Here is a 23,655-nt window from a genome sequence, read left to right on the forward strand (position 1 = left end):
ATATCCAATAGAGTGTGTCCCCTAAATAGAAAATGCTTGATTGAAATGTGAAAATTAGAGAGAGAAGAATTCTCAGGATGATCCTAGGGCCGAAACTGGAAGATGGTAATAGCTGAGACGTCACAGTTCAGAGTTCTAATCCCAGATAGGGAACTAGATACATAACGGTCTGGGAATCCTCGTCTTTAAAATAAAAAAAAAATGAAACCCTTTGCAAAAATCAAATTATCATTAATACGTTTCCCGATCTTGGCCATCCGTAGTTGTACTTCCTCTTAAATGAACAATCACCACCTCATTTCATGGTCATCCATCAACGGCTGCTAATTTCAGATGGTAACCAGACATAAGGTATAGCCTGCACAGTTGCTGGGTAACATTGCTGGCCATCCATCCATACCTTACATCACAGCCTGCATGGTTGCTATGGTTACACTTCCGTCACACATTTTGTCGCGTTACGTTACACAAATTTTTGTATGACACCCTCCTCACCCCCCCCCCCCAGCCATACGACATATTTATGATCATGTGTTAAGTTAAAACACCATCTTGATTTTGTAAAATGGGTGACACGAAATTAATTAGCAACCGTGTAGGCTGTTATGTGAAGTATTGAAAGATGTCCATGACATACAGATCCATGGCCTGTGCAGCTTTCAAGGTACTGTTGCTAGGTAACATCGTATCACACATTTTGTTACAGCTGTACATGACACTATTTCGTTACATACATTTTCGGATGACACCCCATGGCACAGCAGCCCCGAAGGGCCATGGCCTACCAGCGATTGCTGCTCAGCCCTAAGGCCTGCAGATTACGAAGTGTCGTGTGGTCAGCAAGACGAATTCTCTCGGCTGTTGGCTTTCTAGAACTGGGCCGCTATCTCACCGTCGGATAGCTGTTAAATTGGAATCACATAGGCTGAGTAGACCTTGAACCAGCCCTCAGATCCAGCTAAAAATCCCTGGCCTGGCCGGGAATCGAACCCAGACACGCTACCCCTACACCGTTGGGACCGGCACACCTTTAAGATATATTTATGCCAAAATAATATCTGCCTAAATAATGACTGGTAATTCTGGTTGTTCGACTAAAAAGTACATGAATTTATGACTATGCGAATATATTGGGTCGTGAGAACCAGTGCCAGTTTGACGTCACGGGTCTGCGTGACATGTGTGTGACGAAGAAGCTGGAGGCTGCAAAGAAAGCCGCTCAGCTGAGATTTGGGAATGACTTAAACTAGGCGTGACACATGGAGTGCGAATTCACGGATGTTCACAGGATATTCCTTATGCTTCCTTGCAAGGTCGACAACGGGTCCCAACCGTGCTACCAACCCTGTACCGCAGTACCCAGCCCTCGTTGATGTTGATGGTGGTTGTTTTAAGAGGAAATTACAACTTGGCAACAGTCCTCTCTTACTCATATGCGCATTTACACTTCAATACACGTACAGTAAGTTACGGTAGTTATTTGGAAGTTAAATAAAATTACTTCATGTAACAATTAAAAAAACGGCTTACTTTTAAGGTTGTAGGTTTTTCTTTTGTAAAACCTTATGCTTACTTCAATATAGTAACGAGCTTTTCTTCTGGAGAAACACAGATCGTAAAATCGGATTTGATTGTCTGAAGATTAGTGGAGTTTTTTTTCTTTCAAGGTGTAAGGAAATGTCGAAGGAATCATCGATTATTGTGTTGAGTAGATGAGTTTTCCCATGTTCTTCGTGACATCGTGACTAGCTGACCACAGTCTGCCCTGAACAAATGGAGTGTCCTTTAAAACTAATAAGAGAATTAGTACAATTATACTTTATAAAAATGTACATACAGGAAAGGTCACATTTTGACATTAAAAGATGAGTTTTGAATAAATAATACTTGTAAATATTAAGGTATGGAAAATGCACGTTATTTGTTGTATTTCAGAGTGTGCTAAGTGTCACAAGATTTGAAGTAAGATATGGGCTATTGCAAAATGTTTTTCCGATGTTTCCTTCTGTAATAAGAGGTTTTAGACTATATATAATGATATACCGAGCTCGATAGCTGCAGTCGCTTAAGTATGGCCGTTATCCAGTAATCGGGAGATAGTAGGTTCGAACCCCACTGTCGGCAGCCCTGAAGATGGTTTTCCGTGGTTTCCCATTTGCACACCAAGGCAAATGCTGGGGCTGTACCTTAATTAAGGCTACGGCCACTTCCTTCCCATTCCTCCGCTTTTCCTATCCCATCGTCGCCATAAGACATATCTGTGTCGGTGCGACATAAAGCAACTAGCAAATATATATACACTGACTGACAGAGCAAATGCAACACCAAGAAGGAGTGGTCAGAACTTTATGCCAATTGCAGGGTAGACTGACGTCACTAAGGTATGCTCATGATGTGAAATGCGCCGCTGTGCTGCGCACGTAGCGAACGATAAATGGGACACGGCGTTGGCGAATGGCCCAATTCGTACCGTGATTTCTCAGCCGACAGTTATTGTAGAACGTGTTGTCGTGTGCCACAGGACACGTGTATAGCTAAGAATGCCAGGCCGCCGTCAACGGAGGCATTTCCAGCAGACAGACGACTTTACGAGGGGTATGGTGATCGAGCTGAGAAGGGCAGGTTGGTCGCTTCGTCAAATCGCAGCCGATACCCATAGGGATGTGTCCACGGTGCAGCGCCTGTGGCGAAGATGGTTGGCGCAGGGACATGTGGCACGTGCGAGGGGTCCAGGCGCAGCCCGAGTGACGTCAGCACGCGAGGATCGGCGCATCCGCCGCCAAGCGGTGGCAACCCCGCACGCCACGTCAACCGCCATTCTTCAGCATGTGCAAGACACCCTGGCTGTTCCAATATCGGCCAGAACAATTTCCCGTCGATTGGTTGAAGGAGGCCTGCACTCCCGGCGTCCGCTCAGAAGACTACCATTGACTCCACAGCATAGACGTGCACGCCTGGCATGGTGCCGGGCTAGAGCGACTTGGATGAGGGAATGGCGGAACGTCGTGTTCTCCGTTGTGTCACGCTTCTGTTCTGTCAGTGATAGTCACCGCAGACGAGTGTGGCGTCGGCGTGGAGAAAGGTCAAATCCGGCAGTAACTGTGGAGCGCCCTACCGCTAGACAACGCGGCATCATGGTTTGGGGCGCTATTGCGTATGATTCCACGTCACCTCTAGTGCGTATTCAAGGCACGTTAAATGCCCACCGCTACGTGCAGCATGTGCTGCGGCCGGTGGCACTCCCCGTACCTTCAGGGGCTGCCCAATGCTCTGTTTCAGCAGGATAATGCCCGCCCACACACTGTTCGCATCTCCCAACAGGCTCTACGAGGTGTACAGATGCTTCCGTGGCCTGCGTACTCTCCGGATCTCTCACCAATCGAACACGTGTGGGATCTCATAGGACGCCGTTTGCAAACTCTGCCCCAGCCTCGTACGGACGACCAACTGTGGCAAATGGTTGACAGAGAATGGAGAACGATCCCTCAGGACACCATCCGCACTCTTATTGACTCTGTACCTCGACGTGTTTCTGCGTGCATCGCCGCTCGCGGTGGTCCTACATCCTACTGAGTCGATGCCGTGCGCATTGTGTAACCTGCATATCGGTTTGAAATAAACATCAATTATTCGTCCGTGCCGTCTCTGTTTTTTTCCCCAACTTTCATCCCTTTCGAACCACTCCTTCTTGGTATTGCATTTGCTCTGTCAGTCAGTATATATATAAATAATGATAATTCTTGAACAAAAAGTAATATCTACTTGGCACTTTACGCCACGGTATGACATTTTCGTGGAATCATTATCTTATTTTTTTTCTTCTTCGGAATTTGTCCATCTATGGACCTTCTCCCCAAAACCTCTTCATTCTTTCGCTGCTCATCTCCGTCTCCTCGTCGGAAATGATCCGTTCGCGTCTCCGTTTTAGTGGTTTCTCTTCAAATGGTTTTAGACTGTCGACTTTTCTTCTGAACTCTAGTCTATTATGGATCATTTGTAGTGTAATTTTCAAATTCTTCCGCATCCCTCTTGATCTCTTCTACCCACCTGGAGGTGACCTTTAACCCCTTGATGTACGTAAAGATCTTTTTGGTCAGTCATTTGTCATCCTTTCTTACTGTGGCTCATTCCACATTAAGAAAACGGTACTGCTTTTATGGACCTACAAGGAGTGAACACCCATATTTCCTCGTGGTTAAGGGATATTATACTGTACTTTGTAATGTATTATGAAAGATAAAAAAAAAGTTGAGGCAGTTTTGCCCGTGAGTTATTAAAATTACTACATAACATTTTCTTTTTCATAAATATATTTGTAGGGAGGAAGCACAGTGGCGGGAACAGCCATCGCTTCGTTGCCTTCCTTCATGTTGGTCTGGTACAAGCCTCGTGTAGTCCCTCACTCGGTGAACCGCCGGCAGCTCACTTCTGTAGTGAAGTCGTCTACAATGTGTATTTGTTGTATGTGTGTTTTTAGGCTTTAAATCAGTGCGTACTTCTCTTATGTTGAGTGAGAGTTCGTTGTTTATTGCATAGTATTTGTGTGTGTTCTATTATTTTCGTACTGTACAGAAGTTGTTACTGAAGATTGAGGTGTTACGGTGTGCAGCGATAAGAAAAATTGCCACGTGTTTTATTTATGCTTGGTTTTGTTATTTAGCTGTTCTTTCTTAATCGCATTTTGTAATTTTAACCACTTTTTTCACGACTGCATTTAATTTTCAGTATTGTTTTTGTGAGCGATACGACAGCACAGTAGTACCCAGCGTTGCCTGGGGAAATTTATTAAATACATCCTGTTGTAAACAAGGTTGGGTTTACAAAAAGCACAACTTCTTTATTTGCTTCACATGTAAAATTACAATATTTACACTAACAAAACTGAAAGTTATCTCGAAGCAAATTGAACTATGAATTTGGAGAAAGAGTCTGTCTTTGTACACTATATACACGTTGGAGTATTCACTTTCACTACTATTTCGGAAAGATAGTCTTTGTGACATGAAAAGTTCTTGATAGTCGAAAACTATCATAAGCACTGACGTAAATATCTCAGAGAGTCCTTCCTTGTTGAAGTGTCTGAGTTCATTAACGTAAGTTCAATGACTGAAGAGTTCCTACTTAGCGAAACTAAGTTGATAATGGGAGCTTGCATTAGCTAGGGAATGATAGTGGCATATAATGGTAAGACTGGGCATGGACAGCGGAATAGGCAAGAGGAGCGGTGACCCGAGGTGAGACCTCTTACTGCCAGAAATTCAGTCCACCTGGCCGAAGCACATTTTCAAGAGGAGTAGCCTCCGTGCTCGACGTACGGTGTATTCTGGAGCTGGACACTGGGGTCAGTGCGCGTCTGGACCGGCTAGGAGCTCCTTTATATAGCACACACGACGTTCCAGGCACGCGCACTGAGGGCTGCGCGTCGAGGCTCGAAGAATAACACACTGGCACGCGTGTAGCTGGCTGGCGGATCGAGAAGGGAGCGACGGACATACAACACATCCCTCACCCCTCGAGCCCATAAAAATATTATTTTGCTATTTTCTCTCCCAGTTTGCCTTACACTTCATTGCTGAGGTTTTTTTATATGACGTAGTTTACCTCTGATTATGTTTCTTCCGCTTTTTTAAATCTTGAACTTAAGTACTGAATTTCACAAATTTATGTGCCGCCGTTTTCCCGTGATGGTGTTGAGCAGAGACGTTCGAAATGGCAATACTGTTTTCATAACATGGAAGATGTCCGTAGAATTTCAGCCTTCGTTTCTGCGTTGTGTTTGTGATCTTTTCAGTACTCCTCATTTCTCCTTTTCTTCCAAATCCTATCACTAGTCTTACGTGGTCCCAGAATTTTCCTCAGAATCTTCCTTTGCTTCTTTTCGAGTTCTTGCAGCTTCCCTTTTTTTTTATTAATTAAAATCAGGCACTCTAATCTTGTTACAACTGAATACATAAGTAAAAACTTTAGAACACTATTTTCCATTACAAAACTCTTGTCCAATGAATACATTTTGGAAGCCTACTCGCGACAGTGCTGTATAATCACTTCACGCACATGTAAGCCACTTGTGCACGCTCGCATCACCAATAAATTACTTGTGCAAGCGTGCATCCAATGCGAACGAACGCTTGGACTACAGACAAGCGTGGAAATATTGATTACCTAACGAGAGAAGAGATCGCGCTGAATATCCACGATTAAAGATTTGACTGAAGCTGTCACCTGGCTGTCATGTCCTGACATACCGCGGACGCAAGTTTCCTGCATTCTTACCCGTGGTTGTTGAGTCCAACTCCAGCAAGATACCACAATTACAACGCACAACCCGAGATGAGGAAAAATATCATGAATTGGGGACGATACTGGCGATTATATTTCAACAACAGACTTGTTTTTAACCCTTAACCGCAGTCGTCAGTTCCCACACAACTAGAGTCGTGCGGTCCTCTGGACCGCTTTGGAAGGTGGGTAAAATATGTAAAAATCACCTTCCAATAACATTTTGTGTTTTATACTACATAATTATGTATTCCTTAATAAACTATGAAATGCATCAGGTTTACAGAATTTAATTTATCGTTGTGAAAGTAATTTGTTCATTTTACATCCAAAATTTGCATCAAAATTTGCACACATGGACAAAAAAATAATTGAAGGCATATCCTTCCTGAAAACTTGAGCATTGTAATTTATACAGGACTCAATGGTGTTAAAACCCTAGGGTACTAACATTATTCGGTAGTTACCCAGTACTGAAAATAAAAACCTACAACCTGTTTTCCAGTCATTGACCGGGTCAGGGATGTAATGAACGAAGCAGATATAGGCTGTTAGTAAGATGGGGTCGCCACTCCCAAAGTGATTTATTAATGAATGATAGATGCTATGAAATGAGAACGGAGAGTGTTGCTGGAATGAAAGATGACAGGGGAAACCGGAGTACCCGGAGAAAAACCTGTCCCGCCTCCGCTTTGTCCGGCACGAATCTCACATGGAGTGACCGGGATTTGAACCACGGTATCCAGCGGTGAGAGGCCGACGCGCTGCCGTCTGAGCCACGGAGGCTCCTTACCCAGTACTAATATACATAAAATTTACGTGCATGCCCATATCTACGCTAAAACAAAAATCAAGCTCCACATTGTTGTCAGAAGTAATATATTATTTAAGAACGACGAAATACCGTTTACTAATTCAAAACACCTAAGTGGATCAGCTTCTACGTTCGACGTAGGTTCTGGTCGGATATGAACTATGTTCTTTCTTGGGTATTTTCCTGTGTTTGAATCAATTGTTTTCCATAGATGCCCATCGTTACCAAAGAGTTTATCCACTTCACAGACAACAAAAGGCTGTTTTAGAGATTGTTAGGCTGAAGCTGAGCTGTTTGAGGTATTCTCTTCGTTGTTCCTTTGTTGCGATTTTACTTTCGATGGCCGCTCTATTTGCTGAATTTCAACTGAAGCTTTTAAATCTGGAGCACAGTCGAGACTATCTTCGGAACCATCGTCATTGGATGAATAGTTCGTATCTTCATCGGAGAGTCTTCGTGCACAGATTCAGTTTCTAAACGGTTGTCTTCCCCGCTCCCATCTTCATCCAGCTCGTCAAGAATACGGCAGATAAACTCCATTGCTTCCTGGAAAGCCAGGGGTACCTAATAAGTATAAAGTAACCATCCAGAATAAGCAACCTACCAGCATACATCAACATCCAAGTCCACGAACCTACTGCGCTGGCTTAGCAGGGAGAGATGTGATACTCCCACGTGGTGCGTCCCAGGTGGCTGTTAGGGGGGTCCTAACCGGCTTGCCGGCGGAGTTGAGGAAAATAAAATGCTTCTCGCGGACCAAATACACAACCTCCCTGTGAGTGGGGGACGCAGACGAAGAATACACCCACGTATCCCCTGCCTGTCGTAAGAGGCGATTAAAAGGGGCGACTAAGGGATGATTATTCTAGAACCATGAAACTACTTGTGATTTTTACCACCACGCGGCGAACACCATGGGTCGCTTTTACTTTACCGCTATCTTAGGCACCAAATATGTTTGTGATTAGTAGCAATAGAGTACGTTGCCGGCTTCTACAGTACCTGTGATTCGTACTCCTATATACGCAACATCATGGGATTAGCGACACCATAGTTCTGCCGTGCCTATGCTTAGTGCCCTCTATGTGAGGAACACCACGGAATAGTGCGGGTCCCTGTGGTTAGTCCACTTATGTGAGGAACGCTATAGGTTTGCGTAGCCTGTAAATAGCGCCGCAGTGTGCGAAACACCATAGGTCTGTGTTACATGTGCGAATTTCATTACCTGTGAGTAGTACCATAATGTTTTTTTTTTGCTAGGGGCTTTACGTCGCACCGACACAGATAGGTCTTATGGCGACGATGGGATAGGAAAGAACAAGGAGTTGGAAGGAAGCGGCCGTGGCCTTAATTAAGGTACAGCCCCAGCATTTGCCTGGTGTGAAAATGGGAAACCACGGAAAACCATGTACCATAATGTGTGGAATACCGTGAGTCAACGCTACTTTTGATTAGTACCGCAACATGACAAATAGCATTTCCTACTAACCAAATTAGTTTGCAATCTAACCTATTACCGCATGAAAATCCGGGCTTTACTAATAACTATAAAGCAACCATCCAGAATATTTTCCTAGCGATACGTACCATTTTGAGGGGCCGATGACCTGGACTTTGGACCCGTTTCGACTACAAGCATCATCGATTCAGTATTATGCTTTAGACGCAGTCCCTTAGTCAGTAATACTATTATTTAACGCTAGTTTCTGGGAATGTGGGGCATTGCGGGTCGGATCAACTGATTGTTTTAACTTCATAACCATCCATTCGTTCATCGCCCCCATGTTTTCGAATCTGGTCAGTGGAGGATTCTGGATTGTAAATGGTCATAACATTTCGTACCATTACGGGCCGACGGCCTCGATATTAGGCCCCTTTAAACCACAAGCATCATCATCGAGCTACAATCCAGTCCTTCAACCCAGGTGGGTTTTGGCCGGCAGATTACAGGACGACGTGTGGTCATTGTGACGGCTTTCTTGACCGCGGCCTCTGTCTTGCTCCTCAGTTGTTCTTACGTAGGTTGAGTGGACCTGGGACCAGCCCTCAGATCCAGTACCTTAGACCAGGCATCGTCAATCGAGAGTCTTCGGACCCAGTTTGCTCCCCGCTCTTGAGGAACGAGAGCAGCTTAGCGAGCAACTAGGGGAAGTGCATGACGTAGTATGTACTGAAGGTCAGTGGCTCAATGGTATGGCACATCTTTCTGAACAGCTTAGATTGCGACACGATTCGCGTGAACTCATGTGAGGTGACGGTAGTGTCTTCCCGCCTTTTTCCTCACACCACACGACGTTCAAGCCTAGTCGGTAAATGTTGCATTTACTATGGAAGGGAGTTCAGTACAGGGTAGGCCATCGACGCCAACAAGTTTCAAACCTTCTTGGAATGAAGAGTATTCGATGCTTCAAGAAAATAACACACATGGTGTTTAATATGTAATAAAATATTGAATCACATTAAAAAATTTAATCTGCAGTGCCATTTTTCCTGATATCATTCCAACAAGTATGATAAATATAAAGGCCGGGAAAGCATAGTCTTACTAGAAAAACTTAAAAATAACACATTTGAGGTTGTACGTACATTTTATATTACCGCATTCAACTCTATATCACAATGTTTGATAATTCCTCGGAGATGATTTATTTATGTACCGGTATCTATTTTATTGCTGTTGTTCATATGGTAACATTTCCAAGCGGCAAGTACAGTACCGCCACGGTATGCAACCCGCCTGTCCGCTGCTCTCTTGTCACGTGACTGACAGCACTCCCGAGCAGAGCAAGTAATCGGCTCCCTACAGCAACTACTTGATGACGTCTGTCTTAGACGGTTGGGACGCTGGCCTTCCGAGCGCAGCTTGGCAGGTTCTGGTAATTGAAGATGCTCCGATACGCCAGCTTCGTGTCGGTAGATTTCTTGTCCTTCTTCAAGTGCCATATCCGGTCCCAAAATCTGTCCAGGCTATTCTGAGCATTCTCCTATGTAACCACATTTCAAATATCTCTAATCTGTTCATGGGGGGAACTTTGACAATCCTGGTCTTTACTCCATAAAGCAGTGTTCACCTCAACAGCTCAACATCTCAACAGCTTTTGCCTGAGATTGAGGTTTAGATTCTCAACACACACACACACACACACACACACACACAGACACACACACACACACACACACACACACACACACACACACAAAAAAAAGATCTGTCTTTTCGATAGATGATCTGGAAATCTCAATACGGCGTCTGATCTCTTTTTCAGGGTCCAGATTGTCTGTTATGGTACGTAAAAGACACTTCTCCGGGACAAAATTCCATCACCTTGGCGTCTCCGAAAACTGTAAAAGTAGTTCGTGAAACCTTTTTTTCCTTTACTATCTGCTCATGGCGGCGATGGGGTAGGAAAGGGCTAGGAGTGGGAAGGAAGCGGCCGTGCCTTAATTAAGGTACAGCCCAGCATTTACCTGGTGTGACAATGGGAAATCACGGAAAACCATCTTCAGGGCTGCCGACATTGGATGGGACATAAAAACAATATCGTTATTATTATTATTATTATTATTATTATTATTATTATTATTATTATTATTATTATTATTGATGAAGGTAAACATTCTTGAACAAGTCGAGAATCGAGCCCATGCACTCGTGGAAAGAGGGAGGCTTGCTACCCGTTGACTGCGGGGTCGTAATTCGGTGTTTACCCAACTCTGCCAATAGATCGTCCAAGACAGATCTTGATGCAGCTCCCACAGTTAATGAGTAGATCAGAATTCGTGGCATGAAGCAATATAACACAAGGAACACACGTCTGGCGCATTTTAAAACAGTCTCCTTACGGAGTTGTCATTCAAACACATCAGATAACACAGCATACTTACTGTCTTCAGGCATTTGGTTTAAAATGTTGGCGGAGGTGAATTAGACATGCAAAAACAGGGGAGGCTTTGCCTTTCTTAAGCGTGGAGATGGGAATAATAATGATATTAATTAGCTGGATTCAAGAAGTAAAGAAAGATTTAGTAAGAAATAATATAAGAGAAGAAGATATGGACAGAAAGATATTTAGAAAGAGGGTAGTAAGTATGGAAGGAATCTAAGGAAGATTGAACAAGAAACCTGGTGCGAAGTGGTCAGAGGACAGAAAGAAACAGCATAGTGAAAGGATGAAAAGATATTGGATGGAACGGAAAAGAAAACAACGAAGTATGAAGAACTGAATTGAAATAGGCACGTGCTCCTTAGCATGCCTCATCGGAAATAATAATAATAATAATAATAATAATAATACAGTCAGAAAACCAAACCAAACCCGATGGCACCTTGAAGGGCCGTGCCCTACCAAGCGACCGCTGCTAAGCCCGAAGGCCTGCAGATTATGAGGTGTCGTATGGTCGGCACGAAGAATCCTCCCGGCCTTTATTCTTGGCCCTCTAGATCGGGGCCGCTATCTCACCGTCAGAGAGCTCCTCAATTGTAATCACATAGGCTTAATTGACCTCTGTCCAGCCCTTAGATACCGGTAAAAGTCCCTGATCGGGCCGGGAATCGAACCCCGGGCTTCCGGGTAAGAGGCAGGGACGCTACCCCTACACTGCGAGCCTGGATTACATGAGAAAGAGGCGAGTTAAATTTTTTTCACATAATGAGGGTGGAACACAGCAAACAAACCAAACTTTTTTTTCAGTTTTCTTTACGTAACACCGACAAAGATAAGTCTTACGGCGACGATGGGATAGGAAAGGACTAGGAGTGGGAAGGAAGCGACCTTGGCCTTAATTATGGTACAACCCCAGTATTTGCGTGGGGTGAAAATGGGAGACCACGGACAATCTTCTTCAGGACTGCCGACAGTGGGGTTCGAACCCACTGTCTACTGGATGGAAGCTCACAGATGCGCGCCCCTTTCCGCGCGGTCAACTCGTCTGGTATTTGGTGATTTTTCTTTTAAGATGTAACAGAACTGGGTAAGCATACTCTATGAACACTAATGTGAGAGAAAAAAATGGAAGGAGCACGACACTTCGAAAAATGAAGGTATCGGCCAAAGGAAGACAAGGGTCATTAATGACGTGTAAATGAGACTCGCTAGGCCTCGAGAATCTAATACGTTGGGGTCGGAAAAGAACAAGGGATACCCAAGGGTGGTCGGATAGGAAAGAAAAAGTGAGGAGCCTGGCACAAGTGGAAGCAATGGCGGGACTCAGCTAATGGCCTCGTAGTCGCCAGTCCACGCTCCCATGTTAGTCCCTGCGAATCCTATTTATTAATCGAGTGGAGTAAGAATATCAATCACTGTGTTCAGGGGATAAAGAAAGGCAGGGACAGAGCAACTTTTCAGAAGAGTTTTTAAGGATTTCCTGGAGGAAGAAAGCAAGAAAAGAAGCGGGAATTAAATGACACAAATAAGTGCAATTGGTGGTCTTTCGATGGCCAAATTCAAAATATAATAATATTATTATTAATAATATGGTAATAATAATATACTGCTTTTCCCACACCTATGGGTTTGCGGGTGCGAACATGTGGATTTGGCCCTGTTTAACAAAGGGATGCCCTTGCTGACGCCATCCTGTATGGAGGGATGTAATCACGATTGCGTGTTTCTGTTGTGGTTGGTGGTTGCTTCAACGTCATTTAAGCTGAATGTCTGAGCGTTCCACCTGGTGGTCATGATCGTAAGGAACGGATTGGAAACTCCCATCTAGCGCGAGGATAGGAATTGTGCCGGCTTTCGAAACCTATCGCACTCCTCTGCGACAATGATTAATGACTGACAGATGAAATTGCATGATATTGGAGAGTGTTGCTGGAATGTTAGATTACAGGGAAAACTGGAATATCCGGAAAAAAGTCTATTCCGCTTCCGGTTTGTCCAGCACATATCTCACATAGAGTGAGCGGGATATGAATCACGAAACCCAGCGGTAAGAGGCCGGTGAGCTGCCGCCTGAGCCACGGAGGCTCTACCACACTACGATACGATAAATAAATAAATAAATAAATAAATAAATAAATAAATAAATTAGATAGTTCTGTCTGTAGATTGCTGAGAATTGAAAAGTAATGATATTTCTGTATCGGTCGTCTCCGCAGTAAGAAGGAAATGCATTGCTTAATTTTCTGTAATATCTGTCTGTATGTATGTATGTATGTATGTATGTATGTATGTACGCGCATCATTAGGAAACGGCTGAAGAGAATTGAATGGAAATCTGTATGTACAGTAGGGGAGTAAGTCACTACAATCTAGGCCATAAATAATTTTATTCACTCCGAATGAAATGGTAGTTTAGGGGAAGCCTACAATTTAATTCTCAAATATTTCTAGTGGTGCTATCGATAAATACTACCTAACTAAAGTTATATTTCGTAGAATTAAATTTCCGATCATTTATGACTTATACATTATTACCGTACCGGCTGTGATAACGGAGGTATGAATTTCGATTTTTGTTGCTAACTTCATATAAACGCCGAGCCACGAGAAAATGGGTGAACAGAATTTAATAAACATCGGAATGTAAAGTCGGGGAGTAAGGGACTAGAGTGTACGCTATAAATAATTTTATTCGCCTTGGTTTAAATGGTAGTTTAGGGGAAGGTGCCTAAAATTTAATTTTTAATTACCTGCGTTGTTGGTCCTGTCGGAAAGTACGTCGTATCAAAAGTTATACAGAATACAATTTCTGATCATTTATGTATTATTTAGTTTTACCGCACCGACAATGATGAGAGTGGTGGTGGTGGTGATTATTGTTTTAAGAGGAACTACAACTAGGCAACCATCCTCTCGATAACACTAATCAGTAGAGCCCGGATTTTTATGCATTAATAGGTTAGAAGGCAAAGTTTCTGAAGCGAGCAGCAAGTATAGTCTACCTTCATAACGATTACGCTATGGGGTTTGCATAAACATTAGGGGTACGACTCATCAGAACTCCTGTATTTTATGTTACTCTTGCTACATTATGGAAGAGCTGGTGGCCGACACTTCATATTAACCAAATTTAGTTTGCAGTTTAACCTGTTGTGGCATGAAAATCCGGGCTTTACTAATCAGAGAGAAAAGATGGAAGGGGTATGCACTTTAATGCAATGTTACTCACAACGTGTACACTACTTAACCTAGAATTCTGTATACAGTGTCCGGCTCCATGGCTAAATGGTTAGCGTGCTAGCCTTTGATCACAGGGGTCCCGGGTTCGATTCCCGACAGGGTCAGGAATTTTAACCATCATTGGTTAATTTCGCTGGCTCGGGGGCTGGGTGTATGCGTCGTCTTCATCATCATTTCATCCTCATAACGACGCGCAGGTCGCCTGCAGGCGTCATATCAAAAAACCTGCATCTGGCGAGCCGAACATGTCCTCGGACACTCCCGGCACTAAACGCCATACGCCATTTCATTTCTGTATACAGTGCAGAGTTCCGTTGCGAAGCACGAGTACATCAGCTAATAAATAAATAAATAAATAAATAAATAAATAAATAAATAAACAGATAAATAAATAAATAAACAAATAAATAGTTTATTATTCTCGTACATTATTTTATGGAATAGAAACTAGCAAGTCGAAACTTTACAAGAACTTTTACTAGTAAGTATTGATGTATTACACGATTTTTCTTTGGAATAGCGCCGTGTTGTTTAAAGTCAGAATATTGAGTGCAAATCCTTTGTTACTTGTGTCAGTTTAATGTTTTATAACTTGCATGATGTCATGGCGTGTTATAAAGGCCGTTACATTTGAATGTGGCGGGTCGTGGATGTGTCGGAGTTTATAACAACATACACACTCGCGCATATGTTCCCACAGCGAGTTCATGTTTATAAATACAGGGTGTGTGTACACTAGTGAGCGACTTGTTTATTGCTCTTTGTGTGTTTGTGTACAGCGATAAGAGGAAAAGAGGCAAGCCAAAAATGCATACGACTCAAAGAAAACCCTATTTGTATCCAGTAACTTCTGCCACCTCTCCAAGTGGCTAGAGTCGGAGGAAAGTCTTCCATGTGGACACCAGGAGAAGTGGGCAACTGGAAAGCCCGTAACAAGACTCCGTACAGAAGTCGGCAGAACAAAAGTAAATTTGCGGAAATGGGGTTTCTCAAGCGATTCATCACTTTGTGAATACGGAGAGCAGCAGACGATCCAACATCTATCCGTGTGTTTTATGCCCTTCATTGTGCCCTATGAAAGACTTGATTGGAGTCTCCCCAACACTATTGACGTTGCCCAATAATGGGAAAAAAATCATCTAGCTATCGAATTGTTGTTTTATTTCTCATTGCTTGTACTGTATAATAGACCTGTATATTTGTACAGTAGGAATGTAGATATCATGTTTTTATAAAATATCTGTATGTAAAATTGGTACTTGCAACACGAATAAAGAAATACCTCAATTTCGAACCAGTGGCGGGTCGTGACAAAATTTTCAGGGTATTCAGATCAACATTTTTGATCACGTCTCAAATGTACCAAAGTATTACGCAAATAAGTTTTAAAAAACTTAAAAATCATTTCGCTAAAAGTTTTTTGTACGATTCCCTCTCCACTCATAATATGGTAGAACCCCTGTAACCGTGGGTCCATTTTATCCGAGACTAATCTGTGGGTGTACTACTACCGTACTCTGGTAGGGTAGGGCGGTCTTCCTAGAGGGTGACGATAATGATGGGATAATCGAATACAAAGTAATCGCTTATTCGATTATTTCGTTCTGTTCGATTATTCGCTTATATTTCTCATTCGATTATTTTCTCGATTATTCATTCGAAACTCTATTCGAATCAATGAAGCAATCGAATAGTGACTTTTTCCATTCGATTATTTTCTGGATTATTCATTCGAAACTCTATTCGAATCAATGAAGCAATCGAATAGTGACTTTTTTCCCATTTGATTATTTTCTCGATTATTCATTCGAAACTCTATTCGAATCAATGAAGCAATCGAATAGTGACTTTTTTCCATTCGATTATTTTCTCGATTATTCATTCGAAACTCTATTCGAATCAATGAAGCAATCGAATAGTGATTTTTTCCATTCGATTATTTTCTCGATTATTCATTCGAAACTCCATTCCAGTCAATGAGGCAATCGAATAGTAACTTTTGGATAAATAGGCCTTCTTATTTTGTGTTAGGTTAAAGGTTTAAAATCCACCATCACGCCTTTTGGTCTCGTGGAGCTTCGAATTGTCGGTCATTGTTCGCCAGCGACAGAACAGTGTATATTTTGACGGACAACAAAAGCAGAAAACTTTCCCCAGACGTCGTAAGTCGAGACAGAGTGACTCATCTGGCATGAGAAAGAACGACAATGGAGGGAAGTGTCAAGGCAAGAATCCATTGTCCGAACACCAGCAATTAAAGATGAAAATATTACATTTTAACTGATGGCTGATTACAGAGCTATTATCGACTGTCTCGCACAGAACAATGCTCCCTCCCGTTCGACCGCTACGCCAGATGCAACGCTTACGTGAATACATGAGGACTTCGCAACTATTCAACTTGTGAATGTGAAGCTCAGGGACAGACTGTGGTGCATACTGTGAAGGATTGTCCTCTCAGGAATCATTCCAAGACGACCTTGATGCGACACCCTCAGCCCTGAGCTGGCTGCAGTTCCTAGATGTAATTTGTGATAAAGAATTAGTCGGTCAATGCTTGGTGATGGCAGTGATTCCTTTCGCTTTGACGTTCCGAGGATTTTTCTGTATTGTATTGGTAGTTTTATTCATTTTTATATTATTTTATGTATTTAAATTTAACGTAGCGTAATCTATAGGGCGGTCTTTAGTGCAAGTCATTGAATGTGTTGTATAAATCATTACTCATTTATAGTAAGTTATAATGAGAGCCTGGATTTTTAGGTAGTGATAGATAAGAATCTAATTTACTGAAGGGAGAGACAAATATAGTATAGCCTGCCCAACGGTTATGCTGGGAGATTTGCATAAACGTTAGGGGCACGCTCTATCTGAACTCTAAGAATTTTGTTACTGTTGCTACATTACGGAAGCGCGGCTGGACGACATTTCCTAATAACCTAATTAGTGTGAATGAAACAGTCATTCATAAACCGTTTAATAGACATTGAAACTGTTGCTAAATCACGACGTAATGCTGTCCACAATGATGGCAAAATAATTATATCGTCCTCTTGGTAATGCAGAGATTCTACTTGGTCCATTGACGTACGCGTTTCTCTCCCCGCTGTCCTGTTCACACTCCGATACACACTAGCTCTGCCTCGTCCAAGTGTAATCGTATACTATGTGTTATATAATATTAGTGAGCATTTGTTTAGGAAAAATGTAATAACTCAGATTTTTTTTTCCACTCTAAGGGGCTGCGTGATTTGTCTTGAATTATAGCGGACATAACATTGAATGGGTTGGCTGCATTGGTTCCTATGATGCTATTATCTGTTATGCATTCATCTTAGTAAGAACGGATGGAAGTACTTCCAGTTTGTAAAATGCGCAGTAATTTGTTAAAGAGGAAAAAAATCTTGCTAGAGTTCTCATTTTGTTAGGAACTGCTTGAGCAAAATATTTGAATTTGTTACTAAACGTTTACAGCATAATTGCGGTAATGTCGATCTATAGTACAGTTGTGAGGTAGGCGTAATTGTGCTAATTGTATCAAGAAAATAGGCTAGTGAATGTATGATTCTATACCTTGTTAAATTTTCTTATAGTATTTATTTGTTCGTTTAATTATGCATGACCGAGCTCGATAGCTGCAGTCGCTTAAGTGCGGCCAGTATTCACTATTCGGGAGATGGTGGCTTCGAACCCCACTGTCGGAAGCCCTTAGGATTGTTTTCCGTGGTTTCCCATTTCCACTTCTACCCCTTTCCTGTCCTTTCGTCGCCATAAGACCTATCTGTGTCTGTCGGTGCGACGTAAAACAACTTGTAAACATATTTATCTATTTGTTTACTTGTTTAATTTATTTATTTGCGTCCATAACAGGCGTGCTTCCTCAGTTACAATAGACAGTGACAGACTAATTTCTACTACATAATATTTTCAAAAATAATTACATTTATATTAATAATTATAATGATATACTGATATGATATAATGGAATCACTGCAAGAAAAGAGTGATGTCACGAAATGCAATACTTCGGCATTACAAGACTTTGCTCTTCCGGAAGCTTTGTATGCCTCAAAAACGACATCTTTAGGAGGCCACTCTAAAATTGATGGAATTGAAAAACAAGAACGAAAAATTCTTAGGAAAATATATGGCCCCGTTCATGTAAATGGTATATGGATCGAAAGAAAAACTATAGATTTGTCCAAAGCAATCGACAATTCACAGATACCGTACGCAGGAGACGATTGAAATTCTATGGCCACATTTGTAGGATGGACGACACTAGATAAACTGCTTTGTATAATTAATTCATAGGAGGTCAAAATCAGCTGGTTAGAGCAAATAAAGCATGAATTAAAAGAAATGAACATCACAGAAGATACCATCAGGGATCGCAAGGTTTTTGGAACTCTTGTTGCAAAGCACACATTCACGGAAAAGGCTAAAAGAAGCACAAGGGAACAATGGACGGAAGAACGTAAGAAACAGCATAGCGAGTTCATGAAGAGATTTTGAGAGGAGGAGGAGGAGGAGGAGGAGGAGAAAGGAAATCCATCATCAAGCCAACGATTTCCAACACGCTCTGTAAACGAAGAAAGAAATAAGAATTATGATAATGATAATAATCCAACACAGAGAATACATACTTTAACACTATGAACATGTACAAAACTATATCAGTTATGTGCAGGTCTTTGACAGTTGAATTGGTCATTGCTGAAAGGTCATTTTTTCCCAAAAAGTTAGCTTTAAGAAACACAAAAAATAACAGTTTTTATCAAATTCTAATTGACATAGAGCAATGAATTTTCTTTTAGATATAAATATCTGTAATTGCCTTAATGAGTGCTATTTTTCACTTCGTTATTACCATTACTTTGTATAATCAGTTTAATTGAATTTCCGAAAACAAGGGCCTTTTTGGAATGAAATAAAAATAGTTCTACATCGTAATGAATATACAGAGCTTTCTACTTTTAGTTTACGGGATATTTTGAGCAAACTTTTAGAAAGAAAGAAAAAGTACTAATAAGAATTTACTTTTAAAATAGTATTTACTTAGCCTACACCAGAAATGAGTACCAGGTTAATTCCTAGAGGCAAAGGCGGCCGGGCGTTAAGCTAACCACTCTACCCCACCAAGGGCCTTCATGGTCTGTACGGAGATGAATTCGCATCTTCACAGCCACAATCCACATCCAACAGAATATGATCACCAGATGGAAGCACTGCGTAGAGACTTGTTCAGTGCTAAAACAACCCTCTGTCTTGTATCAAGGGAAGTTTAGCAAGGAATGAAATCTTCACTACGCTGCTATGGCTGTACATGTACGCTGGAGTATAAACTGCCTTACTTTTACAAAAATGTGGACAAAAAGCCTTTTGGGAACGACCGATTCAATTATTACCTACAGAAATTCCACAGATGTTCAAATCTTAACCCTCTACTGCATACTGTTGCCATTAGGCAACAAATAAATTTTCACCTGTGTAAATGGATAAATATTATAGACAGAGGTAGTTTTACGGCACACCTTCAACTGTACAGTCAATTAAACATATATCCCAGTGATGCCTTGATTTTTTACATAAGACAAAACAGCCTTACAGCCGAAGGTACTCCTTCCACCCCGTCAACTGGTTATGTGGCCTCGTTTACTGCTATACTTACTGAGTCTAAGCATCGTCGTCTTGGTCTTCCTCTACTCCTCTTACCCTCCATAACAGAGTCCACTATTCTCCTGGGTAACCTGTCATCCTCCATTCGCCTCGCATGGCTCCATCACCGAAGCCAGTTTATGCGCACAGCTTCATCTATCGAGTTAATTTCTAATATCATTCCGAGTACACTCCTGCCATTGTTCCCACCTGTATGTACCAGCAACCCTTCTCGCTACTTTCATGTCTGTTACTTCTAACTTATGAATAAGATATCCTCAATCCACCCAGCTCTTACTCCCGTAAAGCGAAGTTGGTCTGAAAACAAACCGTTGTAAAGATAGTTTTGTGCGGGAACTAACTTCTTTCTTACAGAATACTGTTGATCGCAACTACGAGCTCACTGCATTGGCTTTCCTGCGCCTTGATACAATTTCACTTGCTATATTACCATCCTTGGAGAACACGTATCCTAAATAATTGAAATTATCTACCTGTTCCAGCTTTGTATCTCCAATTCTAATAATAATATAATAATAATAATAATAATAATAATAATAATAATAATAATAATAATCTGACGATTAGAATTTAAACAAGAGAAGTAAACAAACTAAGATATACAAAGAAAACAAACTAAATTAAAGAAATTGAAAGTGATTACGTGTTTTTAAGTTACCTGAAAATGTCATTGTCACTAGATATATCCAACGTTCTATATTATTTTTATGCACCTTTCATACTTGTTCAAGAGAGAAAATCCTGTTGGTAAAACGACACACAGTATTTTGTTGTAAGAGAAATAGTTTTGTGTAATAACACTTTACGCTTTACTAACTACAACAGTTGAGTTTTGTTTTCGTTCCGGTCCGTATCGCGGACAAATGAAGGAGAGTGGAACATACGTATTTGTTGTGGTAATGTCTGCTGTTAGCCTGTGTTTGTTTGCTCTTAATAACTGTTTTGTTTGTCTTCTGTTACAGACGTGGTTCTTTACGGATTCGGACGATGCGGAGTTCCAGGAAAAAACAAGTAAGTTGTTCTTTGTATTGTAACGTTGACTACTGACATTCTTTTACAGTAGACAAAGAAAAAAATACCAAGAAGAGAATTATAATTTGCAAGAATTTAGATACTTAAACTGTCATTTTGAAGTTCAAGCCAAACAAAAAACCAATGCTCATGCTAGGCCTATACAGATTTTATATATTTACCTATTGTTATTATTTTGCTGGTAGTCTGACGTCTCAGTAACTCAGATAAGGTTTCGATGGGATTTGACAGCTCTAGCATTGGAAAGGAGGCGGCCCTGGTTTTAGTACAGGTACAGCCCCACGAGTTGCCTGGTGCGAAAATGGGAAGCCACGGAAAACTATGTACAGGGATGCTGATGGTGGAGTGTGCAAACGCACAGCTACGTGGTTCAAAATATGAAGCCAGCTCGCTCTATCATGCTGTATGAAGCAAGGGTATTCCTGAATATTGTTTAGAAGTTGCTATGCAATAATCTTACAATCCGGACTGAGTTAGCGCTAACATTTATTCTGAAGTACAGAGAAAGTAGAGGTAACATGTTTTGACATAAATATGACTTAGAGCTTCGGGTCATCCCAAAATTTGGGTAACTAAACAGTGTCGTGTAACAAAATGTGTGAGGGAAGTGTAACCCTAGCATCCGTGCAGGCTGTGATGTAAAGTATTTTTTCCTGGCATCCGTGCAGGCTGTGATGTAAAGTATGGATGGATGGCCAGACAATGTTACCTAGCAACCGTGCAGGCTCTAATGTATTGTTACCTAGCAACCATGAAGGCTGTGATGTTAAGTATGAATGGCCAGACAGTGTTACCTAGCAACCGTACAGGCCGTGTTGTAAGCGAGGGGGGAGGGAGGGAAGGAGGGAGGGAGGGAGGGATGGATGGATGGACGGATGGATGTCATCTGAAATTAGCAGCCATGACCTAGGGAGATATTTATTTGATTTTTGAGAAGTAGTTTAGTGATACTGTGCCATATTTACTGACGTAACTTTTATGTATGCGAGACCGTCCCTATCATGAGAGTTTTCATTTATCCGAAACGGCCTCGGTCGATATTGCCTCGGATGGTGGGGATTCTTCTGTATATCTCTGAACTTACTTCGAGAGTTTCGAAACATTGTGTTTATAGCCGTTTTCCCCTGATTCCGTAATAAACGAACAAACAAACAAACAAACAGACAGACAAGAAAAGCTGTCGTACATTTGTCTCCGTTGCACGGCTAATCGTATAGTTAGGACTATGTTTTGGGGCGTAAAAGATGAGAGAGCGATAGAGCTTACAGTAACGTATAGATTACGCTACTGATCTTGTGTACATAGATGGCGAACACTGGTGTTGAACTGAACTAAACCTACTGTCGAAGAGGCCTGGTGCAGGTTTTTCGAGTTGACGCCGTATGGGCGACCTGCGCGTCTGTGGGGATGAATTCTGTTGATAAGGATGGCACACACACCCATCCTCCGAGCTATTGGAATTAACCAATCAAAGTTGAAATTCCCGACCGGGTCGGGAATCGAACCCGAGACCCTGCGGACCAAAGACCAGCACGCTAACCATTTAACTATAGAGCTGGACAAATCCGAGATAAACGCAAAGTATAAAGCAAAATATGACGTATTTAGATTGATATTAAGATACCTCCATGCCAAAATAATGAGTGCCGGGCTGAGTGGCTCAGCTGGTTAAGGCACTGGCCTTCTGACCCCAACTTGGCAGGTTCGATCCTGGCTCAGTCCGGTGGTATTTGAAGGTGCTCAAATACGTCAGCCTCGTGTCGGTATATTTACTGGCACGTAAAAGAACTCCTGCGGGACTAAATTCCGGCACCTCGACGTCTCCGAAAACCGTAATAGAGTAGTTAGTGTGACGTAAAACCAATAACATTATTATTATTATTATTAAAATAATGAGTGGTTCCTGTGCTTTGTGAAATTAAAAGTAACTGCATTGATGGTGAAGCGATCTATTGCGGCGTGAGAAGCAGCACCAACTTAACGTCACGGGTGTGTGCTCGACATATGTATCAAAGAAGCTGGAGGCTACAAAGAACACCGCTCTGTCTCTACACGTCGGAGATTTATAACAGTCAAATCTTGAATAGTTTTTTTCTCCTCCACCTCACCATCCATTACCAACTACCATCTAGTAGCAAAATGTTAAACATCTTTATCGTACATCACATTTTTTTCAAAACGCTCTCCTTCTGACCCTAACTTGGCTCAGTTCGGTGGTGTTTGAAGGTGCTTTTATGTCATCCTTCTGTCGGTAGATTTACTGGTAAGTAAATGAACTGCGGGACTAAATTCCGGCTCCTCAGCGTCTCCGAAATCCGTAAATGTAGTCAATGGGACGTTAAAGTCAGTAACATTATTATTTTTTTCAATACTTCAATTAAAAACTCGCTTTATAGGATTTGACTGGAGTTGGTTAAACAGATGTTTAAGTTATCAGCAGAATTAAGTAAACTCGTATCCTTTTTGACACGCCCCCAATGGAGATGAGCCATATGTGGCAATTGAACCATATAAACCCAGACCGAGTGCAGGGTGTTTGTACTTTGCGCTACAGCACCTGTCTCAGCCCAACTTATGTCACGCGCGGCCGCCCTGCTTTAAGCGTGTATAGTCTTATATCAAATCTTTCCTTGTAAAAGATGCTGGAAGTGTCAACCTTCATAATGACCGACTTCATAAACACCATTAGGATTCTCTGTACATCAGTAGCGAGAGTTATGACTGTTC

The 23,655-nt window shown here is 41.8% G+C and overlaps 1 protein-coding gene across 1 annotated transcript in view; it reads left to right on the forward strand.

Annotated features, from left to right (window-relative positions):
- Positions 1-23,655, forward strand: part of LOC136884806 (fringe glycosyltransferase) — a 335,211-nt gene that overhangs the window by 98,453 nt on the left and 213,103 nt on the right. Inside the window, exon 3 of the mRNA XM_067157097.2 lies at positions 20,859-20,907. Within this exon, the coding sequence (XP_067013198.2) occupies positions 20,859-20,907 (49 nt within the window). The remainder of the gene's footprint in view (positions 1-20,858; positions 20,908-23,655) is intronic.

Source organism: Anabrus simplex, chromosome 13 (genome assembly GCF_040414725.1).
Source record: "Anabrus simplex isolate iqAnaSimp1 chromosome 13, ASM4041472v1, whole genome shotgun sequence".
Taxonomy (NCBI): domain Eukaryota; kingdom Metazoa; phylum Arthropoda; class Insecta; order Orthoptera; family Tettigoniidae; genus Anabrus; species Anabrus simplex.